At 44.8% G+C, this 15,511-nt stretch overlaps 1 protein-coding gene across 1 annotated transcript; it reads right to left on the bottom strand.

Annotated features, from left to right (window-relative positions):
- Positions 1-3,480: 3,480 nt before the first annotated feature.
- On the bottom strand, positions 3,481-4,767 carry LOC139463575 (allatostatin-A receptor-like). Its single transcript, XM_071244846.1, has one exon. It carries the CDS (start codon positions 4,765-4,767, stop codon positions 3,481-3,483), a length of 1,287 nt encoding a protein of 428 aa, XP_071100947.1.
- Between the last annotated feature and the right edge of the window lie 10,744 nt (positions 4,768-15,511).

Raw genomic sequence — 15,511 nt, 5'->3', positions numbered from 1 at the left:
ATATCTTCTTTTAAAGCTGTGGCATCGGAGCAATCAGTATCACAACCAAAATACTAAAATTGCAGTAAGAAATCTACTTACATTTTGCACCCGAGATTAAAACACAAATATAGCACACTATAACTGTCCCTGAATATGTTTTCACGGCTGTCCAACACGAATTGCCGAAATGTAAAACAAATGCAAAGTTTATGGTGGCAAAGAGACCAAGAGCTCGTTTGTTTACGATATTTAGAAATAATTTCTGTCTGAAATGATTGGGAAAAAAGAAATAAAGAAATATATAATTTGTTCACTGGATCTCACGAAGAGAAATATGCTGTGGGTCGAACATTGTTTTTTTTAACAATGGTGTATGTATTGAATGAATGACTTCTTTATGCATGCTTTGTTTTCAGTATGTAGCTATTCGTTACCAGCAGATTATACCACCTGCATTTAATGCGGAAAAGAGCGTGCAACATTTTGTTGTAGAAATGTGTTGGATGAATAACTTATTCAATAATCAATACACGTGGAAAAATGTTATCAGCCCTAAAAGGGGTGGGATTGGGGTGTGGTGGTGTGTGTGTTGGGGGGTGGGGGGGGGGGGGGGGGGGTCGGTTTCGCCATTTAGTTCCGTTGTCGACAACTTTTGATATATGGGGTGGTATTTTAAATTTATTAACGTTTTATTTGCAACCCCTCCCCGGGTGTAAAGAGTTTGTGGAGAGTAGAGTGTAGGTACATATGTTTTTGCACCTACTTGACGCATGAAGATAAATATCTCAGATCTAAGCTGCTTTCACTAGTACTATGTATCCTACGAAATCCGTTACCTTAAAGTTTTTTTGAATATTTCAATACCCGAAGCGATTGATTTGATTTTTCGATTGTTCAAAATGGATACGACAGGCGGATTCCAGCGTGCACAAAGTGCATAACAGACCTTAACTAAAAATATAATAGAAATAAGTTCAGATGTGAAGGTTGTTTATTTTTTATCGACAAATTACTACATCAAATATATATATATATCCGTGTGCTTCAGAGACAAAAACAAACGTGTAGACATGTAGAAGAAAAGAATATGTACATTACAGCATCATTAACGTTGCTGAATATAACCCATTAGGGTGTGTCGGATGAACGAAGCCACCTCATTATTTACTTGTTCTTCTGATGCACAACCTTGTCCCCACCGCTGAATGGCTGCAACATTGCCGATACGATGTACAGTGTCACGCTAGTGCACGGGGGTCGACAGTGTTAACTTACACCAGTGCCCAGGGGTCGACAGTGTTAACTCACGATAGTGCACGGGGGTCGACAGTGTTAACTCACGCTAGTGCACAGGGGTCGACAGTGTTAACTCACGCTAGTGCACAGGGGTCGACCGTGTTAACTTACGCTAGTGCCCAGAGGCCTACAGTGTTAACTCACGATAGTGCACAGGGGTCGAATATCAAGTTTGAGTGTATAAAGAAACGTCAGATCTTGGCTGTTTTGCGTTAACAACCGATTACCTCCGATATATACTGCTGGTAAGTAGTTGTCGTTAATAACGGTACCTCCTATACATACTGCTGGTAAGTAGTTGTCGTTAATAACGGTACCTCCTATACATACTGCTGGTAAGTAGTTGTCGTTAATAACGGTACCTCCTATACATACTTCTGGTAAGTAGTTGTCGTTAATAACGGTACCTCCTATACATACTGCTGGTAAGTAGTTGTCGTTAATAACGGTACCTCCTATACATACTGCTGGTAAGTAGTTGTCGTTAATAACGGTACCTCCTATACATACTGCTGGTAAGTAGTTGTCGTTAATAACGGTACCTCCTATACATACTGCTGGTAAGTAGTTGTCGTTAATAACGGTACCTCCTATACATACTGCTGGTAAGTAGTTGTCGTTAATAACGGTACCTCCTATACATACTTCTGGTAAGTAGTTGTCGTTAATAACGGTACCTCCTATACATACTGCTGGTAAGTAGTTGTTAATAACGGTACCTCCTATACATACTGCTGGTAAGTAGTTGTCGTTAATAACGGTACCTCCTATACATACTGCTGGTAAGTAGTTGTCGTTAATAACGGTACCTCCTATACATACTTCTGGTAAGTAGTTGTCGTTAATAACGGTACCTCCTATACATACTGCTGGTAAGTAGTTGTCGTTAATAACGGTACCTCCTATACATCCTTCTGTTAAGTAGTTGTCGTTAATAACGGTACCTCCTATACATCCTTCTGGTAAGTAGTTGTCGTTAATAACGGTACAAACCAACAACAAGCTGCACCCAATACCACCTCGTCATCAGTCATCATTATCATCATCACCTCAACAATGACCCAAGAGACACTCAACTCATTAAGAGTAGGGCTGTCTTGGGCTGCCAGGTTATTTGCTTCTTTATGAAGCAAGCAGCGGTGTGTTGATAACAGATGACTCTACGACATATTTTAAACCATGGACCAATTTACACTCATGTAACAACAACTAGTTTATGAACTTCATTAATAAGAGTGTTCGTACAAAAGAACCTGTCATGTGGTTTAGATACGGTCATTTAGTTATGAGTCACAAACACACTAATCCAGACCAAACAACGATAGCCACAATAACCACCACCACCACCACCACCACCGAAAATACCATCACATCCTCAAACACCACCACAACCACATCCTCAATCTCCACCACTTCCACAATCTCACAACCACATCGCCCGCCACATCCACCACTACATCCAAAATCTCCACCACCACATCGACCACCGCCACCTCCACCTCCACATCCGAAATCTACAACACCACCAATTCCACAATCTCCAACCACATCGACAACCAACTCCAATACATCGACAACCACCTCCACCACATCCTCAATCTCCACCCCCACCACATCCACAACCACCTCCACCACATCCACAACCACCTCCACCACATCCACAACCACCTCCACCACATCGACGACCACCCCCACCACATCCACAACCACCTCCACAACATCCACAACCACCTCCGCCATATCGACAACCAACTCCACCACATCCACAACCACCTCCACCTCCACCACATCCACAACCACCCACAACCCTCAAAGGACAACAATACACGCTTGAACAAAACCACAAACGTAGTTACATTTGTTAACGAGTTACTAGTGCCCATGAGTTACATATAGTGTCTCCACGGCAATATCCTATGTATATCCTATGTACAGAACAGGCGACCATTGAAGCGAGCAGTAGTTACACTAGTACTAGTACCACTACATAAGACGTAAGACGTATTAGTATAGGTTAGGGGCGAACTTCCACACAGGAAGGTCAATAAGCGCCTTATCTTATGATAAATTTTATTCCTACAAACCTGACGAGCTGTATGTATTGGCTTCAGTTGAATGAGTAAATCCTGATTTTGTGAATTACCCGGTGCATGTGCATCTATTGATGTGGGGATACTTAAATAGGTAAATAGCATCTGAATGTCAGCCCTTAGTGGACACCGAAACGGATACTGTGGAGACCTTAGTTGTCTTTGTGGAGGAAGATTCGTCAGGTTGAATAGGTTTAGATTCCGTCTCCTCACAGCCAAACATCTTCTTGGCTGTGGTTAAAAACTTCTGACTCATCAACATGTAGATGACGAAGTTGAAGGAGGAGTTGATGATCTCTGTGAAGACGTTGGCGGCGGTGAGGACGATGGCGAGGTTGTGGTTCTTCCTTCCTACGTGGATATCGGTGATCACGTGACGAACGATCATGATAATATTTCCTGGAGTCAGACACAAGACGTACAGACAAGAAACGGCAACGAGCATCTTGGTCAACTTCTGCTCCTGTGCGGAAAAATCCTTCTTTCCGGACCCGGTTTCTGATCGCCATGAATTGTGCTTTCGAATCGCACAAATGACGGCGATTGTTGATAAAGCAACCATGTAACAGGGGATCTGCCGCAATGCGATGCTCAGAGCGATGTCACCGTAGCATTCAAAGGCGCGATGGTTCTCTTCAAACATCTTGGTTGTCTGGAGATGGATTCGCGTGCGGTTGATGCTTGTGTCATACTCCCAACGAGTCGTGTACACGCAGAACATGGGCGTGATCAACAGAGCAATGATGACATAGACGCTGATGACGCAGGATCTCATCCGCGTCGCTGTCAACCACGTTTTCGCCTGAAACGGCCTCAGGACTGCCACGCATCTCTCCAATCCGATCACCATGGTGAGAAGGCTGGTGACGCGACCGAAGTACACAGAGATGAAGTACCCTTGCGGATGAAGTAGTGCGGCCCAGTTGTTGCCAATGACCTCGTCCATCCTTGTCACGAGACATGACACCTTCTCCATGTAAGTAGTGATCAGGAACATAGTATCTGAGACAGCGAGAGCGAAGAGGCAGATGTTGGTCTTCTCCTTGATACCCTGGCGTATGAATACCATCAAGGTGATGATGTTCCCGACCAGACCGAACAGCACCACGGGTGGCACGAGGCCACAGTCGATGACAGTCAGGCCTAAGTCACGTTGTGCTGCCGTAATGACATTATCGGGGTTGTTCCATGGGATGTAGGATACGGCGTGGTGGTCGTCAACGTGTTCCTCGTGATGGTCGTCCGCGACCTCCACGTGATCATCATGGTGCCCACCATCAAGGTGTCCATGTCGATCCATCGCATGTGTCACATTTTCTAGTATCTCGCCAATCACGTGACTTCCGGTGACCAGTAAGGAGGTAGTCACGTTGACGAGAGACGCAGTTGTGCTCGACATGTTTTATTGCACAGAAGTCTGAAAAAGAGGGGAAAAATTATTTGGGATTGTTCTGAAAGTAGTCGATCCATAAAAATTACGAACGGTCAACATATACAAATGTATGCTCGGATATGTGTCGAGTAACAATAGAAGCAGAACGAACCATTGATTGAAATTTCCGACATATGATCTTGAGAGAAACTCGGCTGAACCGAATTCTCAAAACACTCTCGGTACTTCGTTAACTGAACCCGCAATCGATATATGTTTGCTAATTCAAGGTATTCATATCACTATATTTATTTTACTGGCATGGTAGGTATTGGCATAGGTTATAACCAGTGATTTGTATGGACATCGGTTGGTGTCGGGTAGGGTAGGGGTCGCAGTCATCTTCGCTGTGTGGAGATGCGTCCCTTTGGCACGTTTGTCAGCAACGTACCGTGCTCGTGAGTTTCAACAAAGTGGCTCCCCTCCCCTTGGTAAGCTGACACGCCGTGACATACATTGTTTAAAGCGGCATAAAACACATCGGATCATTTCCGGATAAGTATGTAAATAGTAAAGGTCATGTAGGTACTACTTACAGTGTTTACAAATAAATATGGCGTCGCGCACTAACCTATGGCGTCTATCGGCGATCTACGCTCCAGCGCAATCAGGACTTTGGCATAAGACCACTGCCACAAGCTAATTTGCATATCACATGCCCAAACTCTCTTATTTGTCAACAAACGTGCTGATGCGTAACTCCGAGTAGTCCGGCTTAACGGATGTCTCTCAGTGTCATAAAGATATCCTACTATAACATATAGGTACCTAGATATCCAAATAGTACCCCGATATAGGAAACCACCTTCGACCCGAAAATATAACGAGTGAGTGAGTGAGTTGGTTTAAACGCCTCTTCGAACATTATTTCACACAGCCCAGACGGCGAATGGGACTTCTCCCAGGAAGCGCTGCCTAGTCAAACCCACAGAGAACTTTCCGCAGAATGTGAAGACTCCAGCCTTCTGCATTACCCAGATCGTTTGAAGGGCTGTATTCCTGGCAGCAAAACCGGTACTCTCCCAATGCCATTCAACAGATTGGGAGGTACCAAACCTCAGGCACCGAGATCAATGGGGAATCGGACAACTTGGTACTTGGGATGCAAACGCGACATTTCGAAAGCGAAGTCTGCATATTTGCCTGTTTTTACTGAATCATGTCAATCACGTTAGTGTAAAAAGGGACAGAAAATTCAGTTATATAAAGTGTTTCATTGGATTTATAAAAAAGGACAAGATCAGGTTTGTTGTCCTGGATACGTCTGAGGCTGCATACGGGCCCATTCCCAAGAATTTTGTATTTATCAATTTCCATGACGCCCTCTACATATTCCGGGTCGTACCATGGATGGACCCCTGTGTCAAAACCACAAGCATGGCGAAGACGGTAATAAAATGATCGGGCCACTCCATCATGTCGCTTAAGATACTGTGTTGTTGCCAAAGCTGGGCATCCAATGACAATGTTTTGGACAGTCTCATTAAATTTATTGCATAATCTACATTTCATATTTACATTTTGAAGCACAATCATACTTTGACGGTTTATTATTATTATGTACAGATTAAAATAAAAAAATGCAGCAAAGAGGGTTTGATCCTGGCACAGTCAGGCTGGTTAGGCTCATCATATCAGCTCAGGGCCCTTGCCTCCTCTACACGCAGCCCAGACAGCGAACGGAACTCCCCCAGGAAACGCTGCCTAGTCAAATCCACAGAGAACTTTTCGGAGAATGTGAAGACTCACCAACACTGCAGCCTTCTACATTACCCAAATTGCCAGAAGGGCTGTATTCCTGGTAGCAAACCCGGGTACTCTCCCAATGTCAGCAAACAGATTGGGAGGTACCAAACCTCAGGCACCGAGAACAATGGGGAATCGGACAACTTGGTACTTGGGATGCAAACGCGACATTTCGAAAGCGAAGTCTGCGTATTTGCCTATTTTTACTGAATCGTGTCAATCACGTTAGTGTAAAAAGTGACATTAAATTCAGTTATATAAAGGACAAGATCAGGTTTGTTGTCCTGGATACGTCTGAGGCTGCATACGGGCCTATTTTCAATGACCGGGTCGTACCATGGATGGACCTCTGTGTCAAAACCACAAGCATGTCGAAGACGGTAATAAAATGATCGGGCCACTCCATCATGTCGCTTATTAATATTATGATCTCCTTATGGATAATAGATAATAAATGGAGAAAGGTAAATGCACCACCCGACCCACCCACTATGGCTATTCTGTGGACTATTTCAGTTGCATTACTGAGATAGATCGATGTGGGATGAAAGCCCGAAGTGATGCAGGTCTTACACGTTACACATTGGTGAAACCCACGAGCCCGGGCATGGTCCTGTCAAACCTGGAAAACCTTTCAAAGCGAATCTAGGATTCATTCCCCTTGAACTACTTCTTATTAGATTTGTCGGTACGCGCTATTCCACACACAGGTGTCAGTTATGATGTAAAACTACGTTAGGAAGCTGTTGAAAACATCATTGTAAGATAACAAAAAACTTAATTCCAGTTTTACTGCTCCCAACTTGTATTTGCAATCCGAACACGCAGATCATTTGATTATAAGAATAATGGCATCAATCAGACCACTGCGTCTTTTGTGTGACTAATGTTCTTGCTGAACACAAATAGCGATAAATGAGTGGAAAAGACTTACCAGTCGCTGTGGCAAACGGCGGGGGACGACTTCGACCTTCGGTACCTCAGCCTTAAATGTCGGTAGTCGCTTCACTAAGACCTTCCTGTCTCCAGTGGTATTGTGCGCGACATTAACCAGTTCCGGCTTTTATCCATTACATTAAGTAATCACAATCGCCCACGTGATTCAAAGAAGTCACGTGACAAAGATATGCAAATGGTTTATGGTTAACACAAATTAATAATATGACTTTGACAGTTAGTACAGTCGATTGAAAACACTCATGTGATAATCTCTTTATTGTTATGTGATAATCACTTTTTTATCACTATTTTTCAATTTTCTTCAATGGTAGTTGCTTCTCTTGTCAACAACGTGATGATAATGACATCAACAACTTGTTTATTATCACCAATGTTTAATTACCTTCACAAGCAGTGGTTTCTTCTACATGGCAAACCATGTCATAATGACGTGAATAACATCTTTATTGCCACGACTTTCTAGTTATCACCAGTGGTAGGTTGTATATTGAACACCGTGTTAAAGCTTGCTGCGAACGACGTTAATAACGACAGCCAGTGTCGTCTTGTCACATTTCGATCTCATGAAATGATTGTTTCAGATGAGCATTTTAAGGACTATCGGTAACCTACCTAACACAGCACGATGGCGGTAGTCCTGTGAACAGCACGCGGGTCACACATCAGGTGAAGCTAAACACCTAAACACCTTGCAACTACACCCTTAAAGACTGAAATTACTCTGTACTAGGTTGAAAGCTTCGTGCATCACTCTATACTGTAAACCCACTTGAGCAATGAATGTAAGCGACTATGTTTAAACAGAGGGAGGAAGCTACACCTCTCAGTTGATTTTATCACATCTTTGATTTTTAATTGAAAATATTTTAAGCTAGCGATATTATATCCAAAATGTGAACTACCCTGGCGAAATGTGTACTTGCAAGTGAATACAACACATTTTCACCTTGTTTGGAAGACATTGTCACGGGAAACTAGACGGACAGACGACGCACTACGGGATGTAATCGATCTCTCGTTTAAAATGCCTTGAGGAGAGCCATATCAAGCGTAATAGGGGTCTGTTTATTCACACCATTGCTGTTCGGCAGACAAAAGGAAGCAGCAGCAGGACATGTTCTATTGTAAATATGTGTATGTCCATCACGACATTACTTATATTTGATACAGATATGAACAAATAATTACGTAAATGAAATTGAAATGCGTTAGTTTAATGGCAATACTGTTCTAGGCATCTCCAAGCAATAAGGAACATTCACGCCACATTCGGACACTCCATGTATTGTGGAGTGGTATATCAAGAGCATACATAACAAAGCTCCCATGTCTAATCAATATTGTGCCCTTATAACATTATTGTGAGAGGATAATTGCGTGGGAACGTCAATTTGCTCAGGGAACGTGGTTGAAAAGCCAGGGAACACGAAGGTTACTGTGAGGGAACGTAGTCGTACAGACAGGGAACACGAAGGTTACTGTGAGGGAACGAGGTAGTACAGACAGGGAACACGAAGGTTACTGTGAGGGAACGTGGTAGTACAGCCAGGGAACACGAAGGTAACTGTGAGGGAACGAGGTAGTACAGCCAGGGAACACGAAGGTTACTGTGAGGGAACGTGGTAGTACAGCCAGGGAACACGAAGGTTACTGTGAGGGAACGTGGTAGTACAGCCAGGGAACAGTAAGGTTACTGTGAGGGAACGAGGTAGTACATCCAGGGAGCACGAAGATAACTGTGAGGGAACGTAGTCGTACAGCCAGGGAGCAGGAAGGTTACTGTGGGAGTACAGCCAGGGAACACAAAGGTTACTGTGGAGGAACGTGGTAGTACATCCAGGGAGCAGGAAGGTTACTGTGAGGGAACGTGGTAGTACATCCAGGGAGCAGGAAGGTTACTGTGGGAGTACAGCCAGGGAACACGAAGGTTACTGTGGAGGAACGTGGTAGTACAGCCAGGGAACACGAAGGTTACTGTGAGGGAACGTGGTAGTACAGCCAGGGAACACGAAGGTTACTGTGAGGGAACGTGGTAGTACATCCAGGGAGCAGGAAGGTAACTGTGAGGGAACGTGGTAGTACAGCCAGGGAACACGAAGGTAACTGTGAGGGAACGAGGTAGTACAGACAGGGAGCCGGAAGGTTACTGTGAGGGAACGTGGTAGTACAGCCAGGGAACACGAAGGTAACTGTGAGGGAACGAGGTAGTACAGACAGGGAGCCGGAAGGTTACTGTGAGGGAACGTGGTAGTACAGCCAGGGAGCAGGAAGGTAACTGTGAGGGAACGAGGTAGTACATCCAGGGAACAGTAAGGTTACTGTGGAGTAACGTGGTAGTACAGCCAGGGAACACGAAGGTAACTGTGAGGGAACGTGGTAGTACATCCAGGGAACACGAAGGTAACTGTGAGGTAACGTGGTAGTACATCCAGGGAACAGTAAGGTTACTGTGAGGGAACGTGGTAGTACAGACAGGGAACAGTAAGGTTACTGTGGAGTAACGTGGTAGTACAGCCAGGGAGCAGGAAGGTTACTGTGAGGGAACGAGGTAGTACAGACAGGGAACACGAAGGTTACTGTGAGGGAACGAGGTAGTACAGCCAGGGAACACGAAGGTTACTGTGAGGGAACGTGGTAGTACAGCCAGGGAACAGTAAGGTTACTGTGGAGTAACGTGGTAGTACAGCCAGGGAACACGAAGGTTACTGTGAGGGAACGAAGTAGTACAGACAGGGAACACGAAGGTTACTGTGAGGGAACGAGGTAGTACAGCCAGGGAACAGTAAGGTTACTGTGAGGGAACGAGGTAGTACAGCCAGGGAACACGAAGGTTACTGTGAGGGAACGTGGTAGTACATCCAGGGAGCAGGAAGGTTACTGTGAGGGAACGAGGTAGTACATCCAGGGAACAGTAAGTTTACTGTGAGGGAAAGTGGTAGTACAGCCAGGGAACACGAAGGTTACTGTGAGGGAACGAGGTAGTACATCCAGGGAACACGAAGGTTACTGTGGAGGAACGTGGTAGTACAGCCAGGGAACAGTAAGGTTACTGTGAGGGAACGAGGTAGTACATCCAGAGAACACGAAGGTTACTGTGGAGGAACGTGGTAGTACATCCAGGGAACACGAAGGTTACTGTGAGGGAAAGTGGTAGTACATCCAGGGAACACGAAGGTTACTGTGGAGGAACGTGGTAGTACAGCCAGGGAACACGAAGGTTACTGTGAGGGAACGTGGTAGTACAGCCAGAGAACACGAAGGTTACTGTGAGGGAACGAGGTAGTACAGACAGGGAACACGAAGGTTACTGTGAGGGAACGAGGTAGTACAGACAGGGAACACGAAGGTTACTGTGAGGGAACGTGGTAGTACAGCCAGGGAACAGTAAGGTTACTGTGAGGGAACATGGTAGTACAGCCAGGGAACACGAAGGTTACTGTGAGGGAACGAGGTAGTACAGACAGGGAACACGAAGGTTACTGTGAGGGAACGAGGTAGTACAGCCAGGGAACAGTAAGGTTACTGTGAGGGAACGTGGTAGTACAGCCAGGGAACACGAAGGTTACTGTGAGGGAACGTGGTAGTACATCCAGGGAGCAGGAAGGTTACTGTGAGGGAACGAGGTAGTACATCCAGGGAACAGTAAGGTTACTGTGAGGGAAAGTGGTAGTACAGCCAGGGAACACGAAGGTTACTGTGAGGGAACGAGGAAGTACATCCAGGGATCACGAAGGTTACTGTGGAGGAACGTGGTAGTACAGCCAGGGAACAGTAAGGTTACTGTGAGGGAACGAGGTAGTACATCCAGGGAACACGAAGGTTACTGTGGAGGAACGTGGTAGTACATCCAGGGAACACGAAGGTTACTGTGAGGGAAAGTGGTAGTACATCCAGGGAACACGAAGGTTACTGTGGAGGAACGTGGTAGTACAGCCAGGGAACACGAAGGTTACTGTGAGGGAACGTGGTAGTACAGCCAGGGAACACGAAGGTTACTGTGAGGGAACGAGGTAGTACAGACAGGGAACACGAAGGTTACTGTGAGGGAACATGGTAGTACAGCCAGGGAACACGAAGGTTACTGTGAGGGAACGTGGTAGTACAGACAGGGAACACAAAGGTTACTGTGAGGGAACATGGTAGTACAGACAGGGAACACGAAGGTTTCTGTGAGGGAACGTGGTAGTACAGCCAGGGAACACGAAGGTTACTGTGAGGGAACATGGTAGTACAGACAGGGAACACGAAGGTTTCTGTGAGGGAACGTGGTAGTACAGACAGGGAGCAGGAAGGTTATTGTGAGGGAAAGTGGAAGTACAGCCAGGGAACACGAAGGTTACTGTGAGGGAACATGGTAGTACAGACAGGGAACACGAAGGTTTCTGTGAGGGAACGTGGTAGTACAGCCAGGGAACACGAAGGTTACTGTGAGGGAACATGGTAGTACAGCCAGGGAACACGAAGGTTACTGTGAGGGAACATGGTAGTACAGCCAGGGAACACGAAGGTTACTGTGAGGGAACGTGGTAGTACAGCCAGGGAACAGTAAGGTTACTGTGAGGGAACGAGGTAGTACAGCCAGGGAACACGAAGGTTACTGTGAGGGAACATGGTAGTACAGCCAGGGAACACGAAGGTTACTGTGAGGGAACGTGGTAGTACAGCCAGGGAACACGAAGGTTACTGTGGAGGAACGTGGTAGTACATCCAGGGAGCAGGAAGGTTACTGTGAGGGAACGTGGTTGTACAGCCAGGGAACACGAAGGTAACTTGTGGGAGTACAGCCAGGGAACACGAAGGTAACTTGTGGGAGTACAGCCAGGGAACACGAAGGTAACTTGTGGGAGTACAGCCAGGGAACACGAAGGTAACTTGTGGGAGTACAGCCAGGGAACACAAAGATAACTTGTGGGAGTACAGCCAGGGAACACAAAGGTAACTTGTGGGAGTACAGCCAGGGAACACGAAGGTAACTTGTGGGAGTACAGTCAGGGAACACGAAGGTAACTTGTGGGAGTACAGTCAGGGAACACGAAGGTAACTTGTGGGAGTACAGTCAGGGAACACGAAGGTAACTTGTGGGAGTACAGCCAGGGAACACAAAGGTAACTTGTGGGAGTACAGCCAGGGAACACGAAGGTAACTTGTGGGAGTACAGTCAGGGAACACGAAGGTAACTTGTGGGAGTACAGTCAGGGAACACAAAGGTAACTTGTGGGAGTACAGCCAGGGAACACGAAGGTAACTTGTGGGAGTACAGCCAGGGAACACAAAGGTAACTTGTGGGAGTACAGTCAGGGAACACGAAGGTAACTTGTGGGAGTACAGCCAGGGAACACGAAGGTAACTTGTAGGAGTACAGCCAGGGAACACGAAGGTAACTTGTGGGAGTACAGCCAGGGAACACGAAGGTAACTTGTGGGAGTACAGCCAGGGAACACAAAGGTAACTTGTGGGAGTACAGTCAGGGAACACGAAGGTAACTTGTGGGAGTACAGCCAGGGAACACAAAGGTAACTTGTGGGAGTACAGCCAGGGAACACGAAGGTAACTTGTGGGAGTACAGCCAGGGAACAAACATGAATTCAGGAAGAGAAAGTGGGATGTTGTAGCATGACAGAAAACAGGGGGTTAAATTACGGTTGTCTTCACGCAAACTGTTCCCAAAAGACTGTGATATCCCACAGATGTAGTTGGTATTTAATTTTTTTTCCAAATATTGCATAGAGGGAAGGAAATTAGTGAAAGGAAAATACGTCTCCCTTGACTTACAAAATCAGAATACAAACGTACCACAACTGCATCATGGAATATAAAAAAAATCATTTATATTTGAGGAAATAGATAAATATGAATCTTAGGACGATGCTCAGACAACATCAAGCATCAGCTGAATTGGATGTCATAGTCCGTAGTATTTAATAATTAGCCAGTGTTATATATTTCCATTCTTGTACGCTCAATACTCAAGACCCATTCGCTTTATTTCAAACCCTGCTTGTCGCGCAAGATGGGACTAAATGGCTCGAGAGGTCGGGCTTGCTGACTTGGTTCACTGCATGTCATCGCATCCCAATTGCGAGGATCGATGCTCGTGATAACAATCACTGGATTGTCTGGTTCAGAACGCTTATTCAGATCGAGAATTTATAGAGTGCGGTCATATTGCTGGAGTTTTACTCGGCCCGGAGTATACAAACACATACTCCCATATGGAATCGGGCAAGAAGCCCATAACCCATGCCCAAATTATGTTGCCCGTTTTTTACAAGATATTGTTTTCGTTCATGTGTTAGGTAACGTTAATAAAAGCGACAAAACCCTTTCCATATTCATAAATACATTTCTGTCAAAAACAGAATCGATTGTACGATTCCGACTCTTATCATGAGTATATCTTTATGAATCACTATCAAATAGTGATGATACCAGGTGTTCGCGAAAAAGGTGTGCGAATCTTGCCCCAACAGTGGCACCGTCACAAACACATGTAAAGGCAAGTCAACTGTTAACCTGCAAAAACAAGGGCCATATGGTACAAGTCAAAATAAGGAATTGCATCGGACATCATTTGTCACTGAACCGTCAAAATTGGAAAAGTCCTCCACGGGTCTACCATAATAGCTTTTCAAAGCTTTACTGAGGCCTTGAATGTTTGAGCCGTGATCAAACAACTTCTGAGCTAGAGTTGTATGACTCTCTTTGAAATCTTTAAAGGTTTAAAGTGCATGCTCGATTGTACCTGGAACGTTATGAAGGAGACGACCAAGGGCTGGAGCTGCCGGAATATTGCCTGATATGAAGGGAAAGTTGACTATTTGAAGGTCAAATCCTCCCTCTTGTCTGTACTTGTTGAAGACCCTTACCCATCTGTGACAAAGCTTGAATATTGCTGACTGCAGGGCCTCTTGACTCTCTCACTCGACTCTTGTGTTCGAGCTTCCGAAAAAAACGAACACGAAATGGTTGATGATGAAACAACGGAGCTTTGTTTTGTTGCCAGTGATTGACATAATGACCATCGATCTGCGCAGTCAGCATATGATGACCCAGCATCCATACATGGACCAAGTCAGTCCACCCGATGCCATTTTAGTCGCCTCTTACGACAGGCACACTTTTATGATATATTTTCATATTCGATCGTTATGAATCACATTTTTTATATTTTGAAATAACACACCCTCTTTTAACAGAAATCAAATTCTATCAAAGATTAACGACATAACATTACCTTGCACTTTAAAACACTAAAAGGTACGACACAAACAATGTACACTAGGTGAAGTGATAGGGCGTTAACGGGCATCAATTCATTTTCTTAAAACAAAACGAAGCGACTTTTTTAACTATAATATTAATTTCGCTGACAACCATAACAGTTTCTATCAATCATAATAGTTGAAGGAAAGACATAGAGATATAATGTACGACTCCAGTCTTCTGTATTGACAAACTATCATGGACTTCACACAGAGACATACATCATCCTTCTGGACAAGCCAAACATCGATTATTACAACACAAATATAAAAATATACCGATTAGTGTTTAGCATTTCCTTAACGTCATTTAGATAATGTACGAACTCAAAAGTATTGAATCAATAGACCACCATTACACACTGAACCAAGGAGTCAATGTGAGATTGTCTGTACCAATCAGTTCGCTTTACTTTCCTCTACATGCTCTCTGCGGGGTTAATCAAAAAACCTCATTAGTCCTGTCCGCTCTAATGCGCTGCTGGGATTTTTATACAATCTTGTAAGGTCTTTCCGATTGAAAGTGTTGCTGATGGCCGACCAGTTCCTGCCATGTCCGTTAATCTTGTCTCCGGAGACAGTCGATTCTAGGAGATGCAGGAACACGGAACGTTGTTATTCAAAAGGTTTTTGTATCTTATACGAAATCGTTCAGGGCAATACTTCATTGTGAATACTTTAATCCTTGGATTTCAAAGGCGATTTCCGGTTTTTGTTCTTTTGTTCTCGGGTTACGATGGCGC

This window comes from Haliotis cracherodii, unplaced genomic scaffold, assembly GCF_022045235.1.
Source record: "Haliotis cracherodii isolate W230 unplaced genomic scaffold, xgHalCrac1.p SCAF_16, whole genome shotgun sequence".
Taxonomy (NCBI): Eukaryota; Metazoa; Mollusca; class Gastropoda; order Lepetellida; family Haliotidae; genus Haliotis; species Haliotis cracherodii.
This window is presented reverse-complemented; position numbering and strand designations above follow the sequence as displayed.